The sequence below is a fragment of the Ipomoea nil genome, unplaced genomic scaffold (genome assembly GCF_001879475.1).
Source record: "Ipomoea nil cultivar Tokyo-kokei standard unplaced genomic scaffold, Asagao_1.1 scaffold2494, whole genome shotgun sequence".
Taxonomy (NCBI): Eukaryota; Viridiplantae; Streptophyta; class Magnoliopsida; order Solanales; family Convolvulaceae; genus Ipomoea; species Ipomoea nil.
Genome location: NW_017618922.1, coordinates 1194781 through 1214143, shown reverse-complemented (window position 1 = coordinate 1214143; position 19363 = coordinate 1194781). Strand labels below are relative to the sequence as shown.

The following is a 19363-nucleotide window of genomic DNA, read 5'->3' as shown; positions in this document are numbered from 1 at the left end:
CAGTATGAGATGGGTGGGATGGTCAACACCGGAGGAGGGATGGATTAAAATGAACACGAATGGTGCGATGCAGAGTGCTACGGGCCAGGCTACTGCACATAGTCGGGGTTTAGATTTTTGTGGTCCCATTCTAGTAAATAAATGAGGTTCTACCCAAAATCACAATCTTTAAAACCAATATAGTAATTTTTTCTAATCATAATAATAACAATAACAATAACAATAATAATAATAATAATAATAATAATAATAATAATAATAATAATAATAATAATAATAATAATAATAATAATAATAATAATAATGTAGTAAAATGTTGGTGTGCGCAAAAAAAAAAAAAAAAAAAAAAAAACATATTATGGAATAAATTACAATTATAACAATAATAATTGTGGGCGCGCAATGCAAAAGGATTAAAAATAAAGGGAGATGACCTTCAAATTAAAATACAATAAACACATATTTCTACCATTTCTCTATAAAGCCTTTTCAATGTAATTGAAAACTTTTATTCTTTATTTCTAAACTAGCTAGGTAAAAATTAAATATTGAGTCCTTTAAAATTTGGGGCCCTCTAAAATTTGAAGACCTGTGCGATAGCCCAGCTTGCACAACTCAAAATCCGGCCCTGCTACTGCAGGTAGCCTAGTTAGGGACCACCATGGAAATTGGCTCACGGGTTTCATCGTCAACATCGGGGTCGCCTCTAGTTTCATGGCGGAACTATGGGGATTGAGAGAAGGATTGAAATTGATCCACTAAAAAGGATGGGAGAAGGTGGTGGTGGAACTGGACAATGAAGCTATGGTGAAGTTGATGAACAAAGAGACATTGGATAGACAAGAATTGAAATCTCGCGTTTTCCGTCCAACAAATTTTGGACGGAAAATGCGATATATTGGTCGGAAATGACGTTTCCGTCCAACATACCGACCAAAAGGAACGTTCGGAAAAACTTCCGTAGGAAATTCCGTCCAACTATGGTTTTTGGTCGGAAACAGCGTCCAACGAATAAAAATTGGACGAAAATTCTAGCAAGTACCCCACCATTTTTAAAACGTGGGAATTTCCGTCTAACCATGTGTGTTAGTCGGAAATTCCGTCCAACTACGTGCGTTGGACGGAAAACTCACATATTATATTTTGTAATTTTCCTTCCAACTGTTGGTAGGAAAATCTTAAATCATATGGAATGTTTTTATTATTTTTATATTACCATAATTTTATTTATATCTATTGTAAATAAATTATATGTCTATCAACAAATTAATGAACACACTAAATTTCAAATTAAAAATATATTTAAATATCAAAATTCTTTACAACAAAAATTATGGTCATGTTTATAAAAATAAGAAAAAAAAAAGTCATGAAAATATATACTACTTAATTGAAACTACTTAAGTATGCTGCACCAAAATAAGCCTTCAAATCCAGCACTACTTCAATGGCTTTGATCAATGCAGCATCCACAACATTCTTCTTCAATGACTTTGATCAAGTGTAGACCTTCACCAAAATTAAACCGTGATAGATTTCAAAATGCAAAAATCATACAAAAAACATAAACAACGCTTGGAAAAACAAACTTAGAAGTCATTTCTCTCTTGCAACTGCAAATGATCCAGCAGCAACAAAATCATCATAAGCAACCTGAGATAAACATTTCATCAATTAAACTTGAAATGCACCAGCATCCATCAAAAGCATCCATACATGTTAGGGATATTCATGTTCTGACCAAAACCAATCACCTTTCAAACGCATGGTATTCTTGAGTGAACTGTTTTAGATACCTGCATTTTACAAAATGATTTATGTTTAAGTACGGGTGTTTGAATTATTCTGCACTGTAATCCACACAACACAAAAGTCATCTACAATCAATGCTTTAATGTTAAAACTTTGTCTAGTATATATTTACTACAGTTTTTTAAACCATCTGAACTCATTTCTAAGCTCCATGATCCTTGGTTCTTTTTCTAGATTTTCCCCTGTACAAGATGAGAGTTTAAAATGCATCTGTATATATCATTTTTAAAAGAAACAGTTTCATGACAAAACTGGCCAGGAACTTACTAGCAAGCTGCAAAGTTTCATTACGAAGCTCATCCCTTACCTATTAGAAAACTAATAGACACACGAAATAGTCAGACAGTTTAAATATCAATTCAGATCAATTATTCCAATACCAAAAAGATAAATTAAAAGAGGGATGTGACAACTTCCCACTGTAAGCTGGACTGCTGGAGTTTATTCTTTTTTAAAACAGACAAACAGAAGATTTTAAAAAATAAAACATAGAAAAGGGAAAAACAATGGAAAATAAAGAGCAAGATTGAAAAAAGATACAACCTAGAAATAGAAAGTTAAACCATGCTCTTGATTATTTAGTTTGGTTGTACATTTGTGTAAACAATACAGGATTTTTACTCAACAATCTGGCTTGCTTCAATAACATAAACTCAATAAAAACACAGATTTATGATTCTGTAATATTCAGGTATATTATGATACTTTACCTCAGAAATCTCATGGCCCAAACATTACGAACATGAATGACCTTTGAAGGCTCAGTCATTTTCAATGGCCTGAATTGTAAAAGCCATGTTAAACTTTGGAAAACGACAAAAGCAATGAACAGAACATGGAAAAAATCTGAATTTGATGGAAAGAAATAAACTTTGGATTAAATTAGAAAAGCCTATTATCTTTACAAGACTAGCATCCAAACAACCTTCTGAACTCTCTATAGTCTATAAAGCCTAAAGAGCATGAAACTATGGACAAACTCCCTTAAGGCATCTTCAATAGTTGAGGATTTTACCTAGATTTTTGTGGGCCCAAACATCCATCTCATCATCCACTATCTCACTCAATTACAAAATCTCTTCTTCCCATTAGTTTTAATTTTTTCACAACTTTTTGTGGACCCACAATTTTAATTTATATATTTTAATTATTTCTTTAATTATTTGATTTATAAATTTATAATTTTAAAATAAACATAAATGAATGAACATAAGTAAAATATGGAAATAATGCTATAATGAACATGTGTAAATATGAACATACGTATAACATATTTATATATATAAATTTAATTTAATTTAATTAATTAATATAAATTTAATAACAATAATTTAACTTTTTAAAAATAAGAATTTTAAAAAGTTAAATTTAAAATAAATAAATAAATAAATAAATAAGAAAAAAAAAAAAAAAACATGAAGCTGGCCGTTGCATTTGCAACGGCCAGCGTGATTTTACCTTCAAATTGAGAGTGGCCGCCAGCTGGCGGCCACTCTCAATCATCCATGTTGCTTTTTTTTTTTTTTTTAGTTCTGACAAAACCTTGGGTGTTTGCAGGAGAAAAATTTCTCCAAAATGCAACACCCACATTTGTTAAAATCACTTAGCTAACATTTTACTTTCAAAAGCTTGGTAAAATCCCCCTTTTGGGGATGCCCTAATGCCAAACAATAGAACTAGCAATACGCACCTTAGAATTAGCAATACGCACCTAATCCCTGAATTCAATTCCAAAATCATTTGACTTAACATCTGAAATATACCCATCCAATCTTAGATTCAAGAATGATAGTTTACAATAACACTTATAGTTTATCCTAAATTTCCATGAATGTGCTCAGAGACATAAACATGCACTCATTCAACCAGGGAATCGTGCAAATCAACAATGCAATAGAACAGCTTAGGACTCTGCAAAAATCCCAATTAGTACAAACGATAGAAATTTCAACTTGTAGATCTAACCTGAAGAAGCGATGTAGGACTAGGGTTTCGGGTGGTAGCACGTGAGGGTTAAACTTTAACAACAATAGAAGATTAAAGTAGAAAGTATAAAACTATAAGCACTTACCTTCGTTCACTTCGTCGTTGGCAGGGGCAGAGGCGGAGACCGGGCAGTAGCTTCGTCGTTGGCAAGGTCGGAGGCGGAGACCGGTGTCGTCAGCAGCAGCTTTGTGGTCGAAACTCAGCATGGAGGAGCTGTCATCTTCGTCTCGCAAGGAAGGGCTGTCGGCTGAGTTGGGGAAGCGATAGAAGGCCAGAGAATTAGGGATTAGGTATTTGGGGGGCTTGGGTTTGAAATTTAATTTTTAATTATTAAAGCCCTGCCTCCACTCACCTTGCGAGTCGCGTAATTATTAAAAAATACTGAGAAAAAGAAGATAATGTTAAAATATTTAAATTTCCGTTCAATAACATGTTGGACGAAAATTAAAATTCTTATCATTTTTAATTTCTACCTATTAGTCAATTTGAGTTTACCAACCAACACTACATGTTGGACAGAATTTCCTTCCAACACTGAATGTTGAACGGAATTTCCATCCAACGCGTGAATGTTGGACGGAACTTCTGACCAACTTTCCGTCCACTCTTCTTTTGCGATAGAAAGTTGAAATTTTTATTAAAATACCGACCAACTTAGGTTGGACGGAAATGTTGGACGGAAATAGCGAGATTTCCAGCAGTGTTGTTGTGGAGTGTAGAAGCTTAATTGACAAATTAAGAATGGCCAAAATTGTGCATGTCTTGAGAGAGGGCAACAAATGATCATCTCACGAACTTGGGTCAAGGTAGCGCCAGGGGGACGACGATTATGGAGGAACCGCGGGATTGCGTGAGGAACCTCCTTCAGGCTGATTTTGGGGCAGCTTTCACTCGAGTTACGTACTACGTAGTGGGGGGCTTGCCCCCTCCTGTTCACCCAAAAATAAAAAAGAAGACAAAAATATAGCCAAATTTGTGTGTTATTAGGAGTACGTGATATTAATTTGCATAAATAAGGAATTAATTTGACCACTCTTACTTATTCTAAGGAGTTAATATAATTAATCATCATTTCTTAAATACGGAGTAATTGCCAATGACCTTGTGGTCTAGTGATATGAAATGATACTTTTAAGTGGGATGTTACATTGTAACAAAGTCAGTAGCACTAAAAAAAAAAAAATACTTAATTTCATTATTAGCTTTTACTAGTATTTGCACCCGTGCGATGCACGGAATGGATTTGTTGTAATATATTAATAATATATGAATCAATATATAATTATTTAAATTAGAACATCAAATGTTATATAGTACAATTAAAGATATGATTTGGATCGTTTATATATTTTGATGTTATCATTGCTTGAATTTGTGCAAATAATAACTCAAATTAATAGCTATATTTAGATGTATGCATGCTGTGCTATAACTTTGAAGATTTTATTTGTCATTGTTTAGTATTTTCATAAATTAGGCAAATGTGCTCGTTCTCTAACAACTCACTTATAGAAATGAATTGTTATCCGTATTCACTTGTATGGAAGATATATATATTTTTTGCCAAGATATATAGCAATTTTTTCATTTAAAAGAAAAATTAATATCACAGATTATATTTACACATTATTGAAACCTCTTTGTAGACGACATTGGTAGTGGCAACACAATCTTGTTCATCTTCGTCTAGAGCTAACACTTTCAATCCATCAAGACGGGTTACTTGTGTGAAAATATATAATGGTAGAATATCACTTAATTAGTTATCCTTTTATATTTTCAGTTAATTAGTAATATCATATTCATTTTTAGCCAATTTTTTTTATATATATTTTCAGTCAATTAGTCAATTAGAATATCAAATGCAGTGATATTTTTACCTAATTTTCGTTCCATTTTTATTTGATGATGTAGATAATATTATTGAAATATTTCCACTCCATTTTTAATTTACCTTTACTATTGTTTAAAATATGCATTTACTATTAATAATGTAGAATATTATTATTGAAATATTTTTCTCCAATTTTTAATTTCCATTCCATTTTTAAATAAAATGCAATGATCTGACCATTTTTTTAGTCAATTATGGATCATTTTTTATTTGCAATGAATTATTAATATTTATTTTCTTTTATATTTTCAGTCAATTAGTAATATTAGATTCATTTTCAATCAATTATTCTTTTTTTTTTTATTTTCAGTCAATTAGTCAATTATAATATAGATGCAGTGTTGTTTTTACCTAATTTCCGTTCCATTTTAATTTGATGATGTAGAATATTATTAATGAAATATTTTCGTTCCATTTTTTATTTAGCTTTACTATTTTTTAAAATATGCGTTTACTATTTGATGATGTAAAAATATTATTATTGAAATATTTTCTTTCCATTTTTTATTTTCCTTTACTTCTCAAAAAAAAAAAAAAGACTTTGGACTTCTCAATAATTCTCTTTTGTCTTTTTTTTTTTTTAATTTTAATTTTATTTTGTATATCGTTTTGTTTGGATTATTATTATTATTAATTATTATTATTCGATTATTGACAATTTCGTCAAAATTTTAACAATTTCGCTATTTTAACAATTTACATTTAATCAAAACACCAAAATATTATTTAATAACTCAGTAATTTGCTCCAAACTGCTAAAAACTAAAACAATACATACATTTTGGGTTAATCTTTCCCAAACCCCACTAATAATAAATAAATAATAAAAAACTAAAAAAAAAAAAAGTCAAAGCTAAGGTTTCTTAAATAAGAACATTTTGACTTCTCAATACTTGCCACATTGATGGACAAACAATTATGTTTGTACCTCTTATATAGAAACTCTTTTCAAACATTTTCAATGTGGGATCAAAATGATCCCACATCATTTACAAAGGGAGCCCGTGGCTCCTCTTTGTCATTTTTTTTTTGTTAATTTTAATTTTATTTTGTATATAATTTTGTTTGGATTATTATTATTATTAGTATTTAATTTTCACCCGTGCGATGCACGAAATAAATTTGTTGTAATATATTAAGAATATTTGGATCGATATATAATTATTTAAATTAGAACATCAAATATTATATATTGCAATTGAATGTATGGCTTGGATCCTTTGTGTTTTTATGTTATCATGGCTTGAATTTGAGCAAATAATTGCTCAAATTAATAGCTAATGTGTAGATGTACGGATGCGGTGTTGTAGCTTTGGAGATTTTATTTATCATTGTCTAATATTTTTATAAATTATGCAAATGTGCTTATTTTTTAGCAACTCAGTTATAAGAATGAATTGATACCCTAATTCATTTGTATGAAAAATATATTTTTTGTTTAGATATATAGCAATTTTGCCATTAAAAAAAACATAATATCACCGATTGTATTTACACTATTGAAACATCTTTGTAGATAACAGTGATAATAGCAACACAATCTTGTCCATCTTCGTCTAGAGCTAACACCTTCAGTCCATCAGGATGGTGACTCGGGTGAAAATATATAATGGTAGAATATCAGTCAATTAGTGATCCTTTTATATTTTCAGTCAATTAGTAATATCCGATTCATTTTCATCCAATTATTCTTTTTTATTTTCAGTCAATTAGTCAATTAGACTATTAGACTATTAGATGCAGTGATATTTTTTACCTAATTTCCGTTCCATTTTTAATGGATGATGTATAATTTATTGCAATACCCGTTATATTTTTAATTTACCTTTATATTGTTTAAACTTTAAAATATGCATTTCCTATTGATGATGTAGAATATTATTGAAATATTTTTGTCTAATTTTTTGTTTTTGATCCTTTTTTATTGTAGTCAATTACTCAATTAGAAATATTATTGTTACCAATTAAGCTTTATTAATTTTTTACTATTTAATTAATATTCATATTAATTTGGGCGGGAATGTTGAAAAGGAGGATTTTACTTTTATTAATAGTATAGATAAATTAATTTCATTTTGAAATTATTGATTCACATATTTGAATTATTTAATTTTTTATTAATTATTCGCATGGTAAACATAAATGATATTGCAATAATTAATTTATGATATTTATCAAATTGTATCTTTTTTAAAATATAAAATTTTCACATGTTTATGGGTTGAAAAAATTTTAAATTATTTTTATTTTAAAAATATTTTTCAGCAACCCGAACACTCCATTAATCTCCCATAAAGAAAAATCATTTTATTTAGGAAATTAAAACTAATTAAATTAAATCTAATCGTGCTATATTTATTTGTAACTGTATATTAATTTCATTTTGAAATCGTTGGTTCACATATTTAAATTATTTATTTATTTCTCTTTAATTATTCTCATTGTAAACATAAATGATATTGCAATTATTAATTTATGATATTTATTAAATTATATCTTTTTTTAAATATAAATTTTTTTCATGTTTAGAGGTTGAATAATATTTTAAAATTATTTTGAATACATATTATACATTATGTGTGTGTGTGTGTGTGTGTATATATATATATATATATATATATATATATATATATATATATATATATATATATACACACACACACACACACACACACACACACACACACATACACACACACACACACAAACACACACACATTTAATTCTATATTAATAAGCATAATCTCTGTATATACTTTAAGAAAATATTCATTATTGAAAATGAGATATAATTTAAAAAGTATATTATTAATTAGATTACCTAATATAATTATCCTACTAATTGATTCAATGCTACTATGTATAATTCATATATTTGAAGACTTGTTAAAGCTAAATACCTATTAATTGTCTTAATAATAATAAAGATAATTTTTAGTCAATTAATATTCAATAGTACTAAAAGTATTGTTGGTGATAATGAACCACAATCGATTTAATATCCGTAAAATAATATTTATATATATATACACACGAAATATATATAAAATATTATTGGATATATATATCCGAAATATATATATACACACAAATATATATAAAACGGACCCAACGGTTATATATACATGTATATCTACGAAAAAGATATACCAATATATATCAACCAAAAAGAAAATATAATCCTTAGATTATAATTCCAAAACAACAAGAAAGAACGGATTTTTGCTTAGAGCATAATCCAAAACAAGAAAGAAGAAGAAAGAAAGAAATGTACGAGTTAGGCAAAGTGCCTGTCTTTCCTCAAAACCTTATTTGCCACCTCCCAAAAGTGCTAGGAGCGTTGTGGCCTAGGTTTCCCAGGATAAAACGTACAACGGTTCGACGTTTGAGCACCCAAACGAACGAACCCGGCGAACAAGAGCACGGGCAAAACACAGCTTCAAGAATGGAGTAGGAGCAGAATTTTTGAGAAGAAAAAGTGCTTATCTTTGTGTGTTGTGTACTCTCGTGTTCTTCCCTCACTAGTTGTCTCTCACTATGCATGTGAAAAGCCTCTACTCCCACTACACTCTTATATAGGAGGTTGGTACTAAATAGCATCATCATGACACATTAACCAACATAAATTCAATTTAAAAATTGAATTATAACGTTTGAAACGGTCGTACTTATTATCGAAATAATATCAACGGTCACGAACTTAATATCCGATTAATTCGTACCGACCATAACGACCCATTTCAAATATCTGAGTGACCGAGAAGTCCGTACAAACCCGAAAGGTTAACGAATTGGGACCGGAAACCACACCCGAGCGATCCGCGAGCACCAAAAGGTGCAGCACGAAATGAGCTCACGAAAGGAGCTCATTTCTCCCAAGCACGAAACTGTGATCAAAAGCACGAAATTTGTGCTTTAAAACCCAAATTCCACTTTAAGCTTTTCCCAAAGCTTAATCTCTCGTGCTTAGTTGATTAAGCATTTCAAAGCTTAATTAATCCATTTAATCTTACATAACTAAATGAACTTTCGTGCTACACCTTTCGTCCATGCATCATTAAGCCACGAAAGGTGCATCCCAAATCCAAAACTTTATATTTAAGCTTTCAAAGCTTAATCCCCTTAAGCTTACAACACCAACTTTCGTGCAGTGCAACGAAAGTTATTAGAATGCTAATTTTAATTAGCATCTAAACTTAAGTTTTTGACTTCTCTCAAATAGGTTCACTTTGAGAATCAATTTCTCATTCACCTATTACTCATTTTGAGCGTACATTATATCAAATTCTTCGTCTCACTACGAAGAACCCGAATCCACCTTGACCCGACCCAAATCGGAAGTGGATCCCACATATATTTGTACCACAAAATAATCACTCAAAATATCATTTTAATGCTATTTTTCCAACAAGTATTACTTTGAATTTTTATAAATAAGATATAATATTATTAAACCGAAATAATTAAAAATATGTGTCCATAGTACAAAAGATTTTATAATAGTAATTTTTATTGCGTAATAGAATTTGTCAATTATTAAACATTATTTATGGAAGATTTTACTTTTATTAATAGTATAGATATAGAGTGGTGTAAATAATAATTAATAAATTATTATTTCCTTATAAAATTACACCGAAATTATAGTATAGATATAGATTGATGTAAATTATTATTTCCTTATAATATCACTGGCTTGAATTACACATTATTGAAAATCTCTTTGTAGATGGCATTGGTAGTAGTAACACAATTTTGTTCAGCCTCGTGTAGAGTTAAAACCTTCAGGCCATCAGGATGGGTGACTCGAGAAAAAGTCACGTACAATTGATCGTGATTAAAGACTGGTTTTTGGAGTAATAACCCAACATGAGTTAGTGTTTGGCCCTGACTTTTGTTGACAATCATGGTATATGCAAGCATCAACGGGAATTGTTTATGCTAGAACTTGAAGGGCAATCTCGTATCAAAAAGGGTGAGACATTTTAATGGAAGATTTTACTTTTATTAATAGTATAGATATAGCTTGATGTAAATTATTATTTACTTTTATTAAATTAATAGTATAGATAGATTAATTTCATTTTGAGATCATTGCTTCACATATTTAAATTATTTATTTTTTCTTTAATTATTATAAACAGAAACGATATTGTACTAATTAATTTATGATATTTATCAATTTGTATTTTTTTAAAAAATATAAGATTTACACATGTTATTAGGGGTTAAAAAAATATTTTAAAATTATTTATTATTAGTAAGTATTTTTATTTTTAAAATATTTTCCGGCAATACAAACACTCCATTCGTCTCCCATAAAAAACTAATAAAGAAAAGTCATTTCATTAAAAAAATTAAAACTAATTAAAGTAAATCTAATTATGCTATATTTATTTGTAACTGTATATTAATTTCATTTTGAAATCATTGGTTCACATATTTGAATTATTTATTTTTTTCTTTAATTATTATAAACAGAAATGATTTTGTACTAATTTATGACATTTATCCAATTGTATTTTTTAAAATATAGTGTTTTACTCGTTAGTTATTAAGAATTTAAAATTGAAAATAGACAAAAATGAAAAGATGTTAAACTGTACAATATAATAATATAGTTGGACTTTTATATATTTGGTCAAGTATCTATTTTTATAACATACAAAATTTAAATTTTGTATGGTTAATATAATCTCTAATCATTACATATGTAGATAAATTTATAGAAAAAATTCACATAATTAAGTTGATTTATTCCAAAGCGAATGGTGGTATGGGCTTTCGGTGCATGCATGAGATGAACTTGGCCTTGCTTGGCAAGCAAGCTTGGAGGTTGCTTACAAAACCCACAAGTCTGTTGGCTCGCGTGTTTAAGGCACGTTACTATCCTAGCTGTGATTTCTTTGATGCTGGGGAGGGAAGTAATCCTTCTTTTGTATGGAAAGGCATGCTGGAGGTCAAGAGTTGTTTGAGGGAGGGGTGTAGGAGGGCAGTTGGTGATGGGTGTGACACTACTATAGGCTTGGATCCGTGGCTCCCGGTTGATGATAATCCGTATGTGGAGACAGACTTGCATCCCTCGGTCCGTTCGGCACCGGTGTCCTCTCTTATGAATATGCATGGTACTGGGTGGGATATTGAGTGTGTTTATGATGTTTTTAATGTTCGCGATGCTAATTTGATTTTAAACATACCTGTTAGTGTTCGAAGGCCACGAGATGAGTGGATGTGGCGATGGGATCAAAAGGGCGCTTATTCGGTTAAATCTTGTTACAAGCAACTCACATTGGTGGATGCGGATGATCGCCCATGGACTAAAATTTGGAACTTGCATATTCCCCCGAAGGTGAAGAATTTTTGTTGGCAGTTGGCTTCTGCTTATCTCCCTACGCGTAATATCCTGCAATTAAGAAATGTTGAATGCTCTTTGATTTGTCATATGTGCAGTTGTGTGCAGGAATCAGCCCTTCATCTGTTTGTTTACTGTGCTGAAGTGACCCACCCGGCTTTGGGTTAAGCTGGGATGGCCACAAATCAATGGTTTTGCTGGTAATAGTATAACTGATTGGTTTTTTTGGGCTATTAACCTGTTAGATGTTGATTCTCTGCCTAAGTTTCTAATGGCTTGTTGGGGTGTGTGGAATAGCAGGAATGACAGTGTGTGGAAGGGTGTGGTTTTTGATATGAATGTGATGCTGCATAGGTCTATGGTGTTCCTGGATAGTTGGAGGAATGCGAATGAGGGAACACGAACGAATCAGGAGCAAATGGATCGTGCGACCTGGACAAAACCTGCGCAAGGGAGATTGAAGTTGAATACAGATGTGGCACTCAGGCAGGAAAGTAATGAAATGGGGGTAGGCTGGGTGTTGAGAGATGATAATGGAATTTTTCTAGCTGCTAAGAATGTGAGGTTGCCGGGGGTTTATATGGTTAAAGAGGCAGAGTCACTTAGCATACGAGAGGCTTTGAGTTGGTTAAAGGCTACTGGAATGGGAGATGTTGATGTGGAAACGGACTGTCAAACTGTTTTTAATGCTTTACGTTCGGAGCCTTTTAATTCTAGTTTCGGTTTTTTAATTGAGGACATTAAAGGTTTAGCTTCTGAGATTGTAGATGTAGATTTCTACTGTGTAAAGCGATCTGCGAATAGTGCCGCCCATATTGTTGCTAGGGAGGCCTTTTCTGTGTCAGGTTGCGGGGAATGGTTTGATTCCCCTCCATCTTTTCTTGTAGACTCTCTTATTCATGATTTAATGAGTTAGTTTTTCATCTTCAAAAAAAAAAAAAAAAACTATGAATAATAACTAACAAAATTATATATACTTAGAAATCAATAAAACAATTAAATTTTAAATTCTGTATGAGTAAACTTAAACTCTAATTAGACCATGTGGTTTAATGGTACCCATGTTGGACTTTCATTTGGAAGGTTGTGAGTTTGAGCCTCAATGGAGGTGTTATTGGCTCTTTGTGAATCCTTATATGATTCTCTTGATAGATTTTATTGAGCGGTTAGCATTATTAGGATTGTTTAAATTTTGTATTATTATTAGTATAGTGCATAAGTGTATGTATGTATTTATCTAAAAAAAGTGTATGTATGTATATTTTTAAAAATTATAAATATTCATGTTTTGTTAATTTATAATTTCATTTCTTTAAATTATATTTCATATTTTATTAATTATAATTTAATGAAATTGTCACAAATATTTTCACGGAAGAAATCTTATATTCATTATTAAAAAGGAGATATAATTTAAAAAGTAAATTATTAATTAGATTACCTAATATAATTGTTCTACTAATTGATTCTATGGTTGTATAATTCATATATTTGAAGACTTTTTAAAGCTAAATACCTATTAATTGCCTTAATAATAATTAAGATTATTTTTAGTCAATCAATATTCAATAGTACTAAAAGTATTACTTTGATTTTTTATAAATAAGATATAATATTATTAAACTGAAATCTATATCTATATCTATCTATATCTATATCTATATCTATATAAAAGTAAAATCCTCCTTCACAAATTTTCTCCCTAAAACTTAAGGGCATTTATGTAATATCTAAATTTAATTAATTATTAAATAATAATAATAATAATAATTAATTAATTCCTCCAATTAAGTTGTTACCAAAAGTATATCCTTTTTACCAATTCAGTCAAAATATTAGCCAATATATATATACTATCATCACTATCAATCTCTTTAGACTAATATCATCTTCTTCATTGCTTCCAAACTCTTTCAAGTCTCTTCCTTCTGTTGTTGGTGGTTGCTTCATGTAAGTCCATTCATCTTTTATAGCTTTCACCCATAAAATATTTTACTATGGGTATATTATATACCGACATTAAATTAATTTCTTTGGTAAAATTAGATCTTCAACTTCACAATGATATATTCTAAGAGTCTACATTAAAAATATAAGAAAAAATATATATGCTTATTAGATGTGTGAAAACACTAATATTCTGAGTTGATATAATGATTGCAGGTATTTGGAGTGGTGGTGAAGCAAAGAAGAAACAAATACTAGAGTTGTCTTGCCGTTTCGTTGTCTCATCAATCAAAGAATCTCAGACTTATCTCTTGCTTTCTTTTCGTATGAATTTTCTACATTTTTCTAATTATATTCCCCCATACTTCAATATGTTTTGCAGTTTATATCGTCCGGTATGAGCTTGAAGATACTTAAAGAGGCTCTACTTCAACAAGTAGCGTTATGGGTTTATGTGGTTCGCTGGGCAAAACAGCAATCAAACAAAAGCTAAATCGAATTGAGGGGTGAGGATGGTTTAGATGAAGGCATTTTCTCATCCTACTTTGCCTTTTTCTACAGAGATTGGGAATGTGATGCTGAGGAAAGAGAAAAAGGAAATGGAGATATTTTTTTTTAACAGAAGTTTCTGTGTTTTTCTTATACAAATTTATAATTGTATATTTATATTAATAAATAATTATTAAGACAAGTATAATTTATTTTATATTGTGGACACATTATTTTTAATAAATTTGATTTAATAATATTATATCTTAATTATAAAAATTCTACCTAATAATTTTAGTATTAAATGTCATACAATAATTATCATAAACAATGTTTAATAATTGACAAATTCCATTAGGCAATAAAGTTACTATTTGTAACAAAAAGATTTCTTGCGTATATAGCAATAAGATTTCCTCCGTAATTATTAACATAGTAATTTGTTCCATATATATTTTTGCTTTTTTCGGTACTAATTTTATTTGTGCCTTTTTACCATAAAATTCTACCTAATTTATTCCGTACTATGTTTGTGCCTTTTTACCATAAACAATGTTAATTCTATAGCAATAAGATTTCTTCCGTATATATTTGTGCCCTTTTCGGTGTAATTATTATGGTAATTTATATACATATATATTTTTATACTTAATATATAATATTATTGACACAAAATAAATTATACTTACCTTATTATATAGATTATTTTTTAATATAATTTCCTAATTTTTATTAAAGGTAATTATTCTCATATTTTTTCTTTCATTCTTTTGTGTAATTATTATGGTAAAGTATTTAAATATTGGAAGAGAACAAATGTTATAATTAATATAATTAATGACATTATAGTAATTGCCACAATATTTGTATATACAATGTATTATACAATCATATAAGGATATGCATCCGATTAGAGTTTATATTTATTCATACAAAATTTAGAATTTATATTTTTATTAATTTCTAAGTACGATTCTCTTAGTTATTATTATTATTCATATTTTTAGCATTATAATATATATGAAATACAATTTAGAATAAATCAACTTAATTATATGAATTTTTGTTATAAATTTATCTAAATATGTACATGATTACAGATTATATTAACTATACAAAATTTTAATTTTAATTTTGTATGTTATGAAAATAGATACTTGACTAAATATATAAAAGTCCAACTATATTATTATATTGTACATTTTAACATCTTTATATTTTTTTAATTTTAATTTTAAATTCATAATAACAAAAAAATTTCATGGGTAAAACACTATATTTTAAAAAATACAAATTGATAAATATCATAAATTAATTAAATAAAAAAATAAATAATTCAAATATGTGAACCAATAATTTCAAAATAAAATTAATATACAGTATAGTTACATATAAATATAGTATGATTACATTTACTTTATTTAGTTTTAATTCCCTTAATGATATGACTTTTCTTTATTAGTTTTGTATGGGAGACTAAGGGAGTGTTATTTTTAGATCATAGAGGAAGGGGGTAACCCAAAACAACGGTTTAAGCGGAAGCAAGGCGCCAAATGGGGATGCCATATTGGTCATCTTCTAATCTACTAATAAGGTCATCGGGCGGGGAGTCAAAGATTGACGTGCGATGCTGCCCATTCTGAAGCTTGGATAAACTGTCGGCCAAGTGGTTTTGATCTCTGGAGATGAGGGCCAGGTGCCAGGAACCCATGGATTCTAGCTCCTTTTTGCATGCGCGGAGGATGTTGTCTGTAATGGCGCTGACCTCGGAGTTGTAATTGACAGTTTCCACAATGCGTTTTGAGTCACTCTCAAAGCAGGTGTGTGAACTTCCAATGACTTTAGCGAGTTGGATACCCTTGAGTAAAGCCCAAGCTTCAGCCACCTCGGGTGAACATAAACCAATGGAGTGAGAAAAGCCCTTAATCCATTTGCCTTGAACATCTCTAGCTACTCCGCCACATGAGGCTTTAGACGAAGTAGTATCGCAACAGCCGTCCACGTTGATTTTGGTCCAGCCTGTTGGAGGTTTAGTCCAACGGAGGAGTTTCCATGAATGCGAGGCCGGGCTAGTGTGGATGCCCTTGTCTTTTCCGAAGGCTCTGCCAACTTCTGCAACTTGAGAATGTATAAGGAAATTCTTCTGTCTTAGGCTGATGGATGAATTGTTGAAAATTCTATCGTTCCTCTACAGACATAGATTCCAAGCCGTGGTGGCAAACAGGATACGGGAGATATGTAGTTGATTGCCAGGTAGTGTACCTCGAATGCCTGCATCAAACCATTCCTCAAAAGGCTTCGTTTGATCGTCATTTCGGTTAAGTAGGACAGAGCGCCATACCAGTCTGGCTTCAGGACAGAAACGAAGGATGTGCTCGGTTTTTTCCTCGTTATCCCCGCAGGCTGGGCAGACAGAACAGTTCGTGAAGCTACGCTTCTTCCTGTTGACGTTTGACATAATGCGATCGTGCCTGGCCAACCAGAGAAAGATGTGTATTTTGCTAGGAATCTTGAGTTTCCAGATGTTGCTCCATATTTGGGTGGAGGAGGGAGCGACATGGTCAGTGCATAGATCATAGGCTATTTTGGTTGAGAATTTGGAGGCGCTATCATCTCCCCAACCGATAGTATCACTCTCTAGATCGTCTTCACACAAAATGATAGCAGAAGGTCGCTTTATGATGCTAGATGGCAGAGTATTACCAATCTTATTCCAATCCCAACCAATGCCTGGTAGCCAATAGTCCGCAACAGGGGCGTAAAGATCCGGTAGTGGTAAGCGGGGAGGAGCAATGTCATATAGGGGCTGGTGGCCTAACCATGCATCCATCCAGAACTTGGTGTTCCTTCCGTTTCTGATTAAAATCTTAGTGCCTCTGATTATAGTTGGGATTGCCTTGATCATTCCCTTCCATACGTTTGACATGTTGGGCTTGGGGTTCCATAGTTTAGGATCAGAGGGGTGGATGTTGTATTTCGCCCTTAGGATATTGGCCCAAAGACTGTCTTCTCCTGTTAAGATCCTCCAGCCAAGTTTAGCGAGGTGAGCGGTATTTGTTTCCTTGAGTCTGCGAATTCCCAGGCCACCATGGTTTTTATTTTGCGTAACCAAGTCCCAGGACACAAGGTTGCATTTCCTAGCATTATCTGAGCCACCCTACAGGAAGGCTCTAAACAGCTTTTCCAGCTCATTGATCACCCCAAGTGGGAGAAGTGTGGATTGCATAGTGTACTGGGGAATAGCAGTTAAAGCTGATTGGATGAGGACTTTTCTGCCCGCGAGGGAGAGAGTTTTCATTTTCCAGCCAGCTAGTTTGCTCTTCACCTTACCTATGAGGTCACTGTAAGTTTCCTTGTTGAGACCACCGTGCCGAGATGGAACACCAAGGTATTTGCCCGAGTCAAGAGTAACCGGGATGTCTAGCAAATTTGAGATCTCATGCTGCAACGCCACTGGTGTATTCTTGGAGAAGTATAAAGAGGATTTTGAAAGATTCACCTTTTGTCCGGATTGGGAACAGAATAGGTTCAAGCAGTTCTTGATGCATATGGCCTGGTGAATAGATGCTTGACCGTAAAGGATCATGTCATCAGCGAAGAGCAAATGTGTGAGACTAGGGGCCTCCTTTGAGATCTTGATGCCCACCCAAGCACCCTTATTCGACATGTCGTTTATAAGATGACTCAGTCTCTCAACGCAGAGAACAAACAACAGGGGGGAGATTGGATCGCCTTGTCTCAACCCTCTGGTGGGTATGAACCAGTCTGAGCTTTTTCCATTGAAAGAGACAGATAGTCTAGAGGTTGAAACGCAATGCATGATGCTTCTGATCCAGGAGTGGTTGAAACCAGCTTCATATAGCGTCGATTTAATAAAGTTCCAAGAGATTCTGTCAAAAGCCTTTTCTAGGTCGATCTTGACCATTAACCATCCGGTGTTGCCCTGCTTTGTGCTCATGGATTTGAGGATTTCCTGATAAATAATTTTATTATCTGTCGTCTGTCTTCCCGGGATGAAGCTGGATTGGGAAGGGCTCACTAATTTACCCATTACCTTCCTTAATCTGGTAGCTAACATTTTCGTGATAACCTTGTAGGATGTATTGCAAAGGCCAATCGGTCTGAGCTGTTTGACTGACTCTGGGCATGCGACTTTAGGGATAAGCGTTATGGTAGTGTCGTTTGTCCCTTCTGGCAGTTCGCCTCCATCGAAGAAAGCAAGAATAAAGTCAACTAAGTTTTGGCCAACGACGGACCAAGCTTGTTGATAAAAGGCCGCATGGTAGCCATCAGGACCGGGAGCTTTGAGAGGTGACATGTCATAGACAGCCTTTTTAACTTCTTCTTGGCAGAAAGGTTGGTTGAGGTATAGCCAGTCCATTTCGCTTAGCCTGGGAAAATTGCAGATGAAGTCAATGCTTGCTGGGCTAGTAGGGTCGGCAGTGAATAGATCTTTGTAGAAGTTGGTGACATGAACTAAAGCCGAGTCCTCGTTAGGGAAGGGATTCCCATAATCTTCTTTCAGGGTATTGATCGATAGTCTGGTTCTCTTTACGGACGTGGCAGCGTGATAGAACTTAGTGTTGCGGTCTCCAGATGACAGCCAATCTTCCCAGGATCTCTGAAACCAGAGTAGTTCTTCCTGGCGTAGGATCAAGTCATATTCCTCACGGAGCTTTCTGCCTAGTTTGATAAGATCCGTCCTGGCACTTATAGCTAGGCCGCGATTAACGCCATCCAGTCTAGCAATTACTCTCTTTTTGCGCTGAAAAAGGTTCCCAAAAGTTTGACGGTTCCAGGCATCGAACATTAGTGCTAGCTGTTTCTTGTTGGACTCAATATCGAGTGCGGGGTCCCAGTTGTTTTTTACCAGGTTTAGATAG

General features: G+C 32.2%; 1 protein-coding gene and 1 long non-coding RNA gene across 2 annotated transcripts; one reads left to right on the top strand and one right to left on the bottom strand.

Annotated features, from left to right (window-relative positions):
• Window positions 1-1883: 1883 nt before the first annotated feature.
• Window positions 1884-2778, bottom strand: LOC109153481. Its single transcript, XR_002049514.1, has 3 exons — window positions 2523-2778; window positions 2080-2119; window positions 1884-1994 (listed from the first exon to the last, which is right to left on the bottom strand). It is a non-coding gene; the product is annotated as an uncharacterized LOC109153481 (long non-coding RNA).
• Window positions 2779-11492: 8714 nt separating this feature from the next.
• On the top strand, window positions 11493-12960 carry LOC109153501. Its single transcript, XM_019301369.1, has 3 exons — window positions 11493-12041; window positions 12153-12207; window positions 12290-12960. Exons 1-3 carry the CDS (start codon window positions 11493-11495, stop codon window positions 12958-12960), a joined length of 1275 nt encoding a protein of 424 aa, XP_019156914.1.
• The last annotated feature ends 6403 nt before the right edge of the window (window positions 12961-19363 follow it).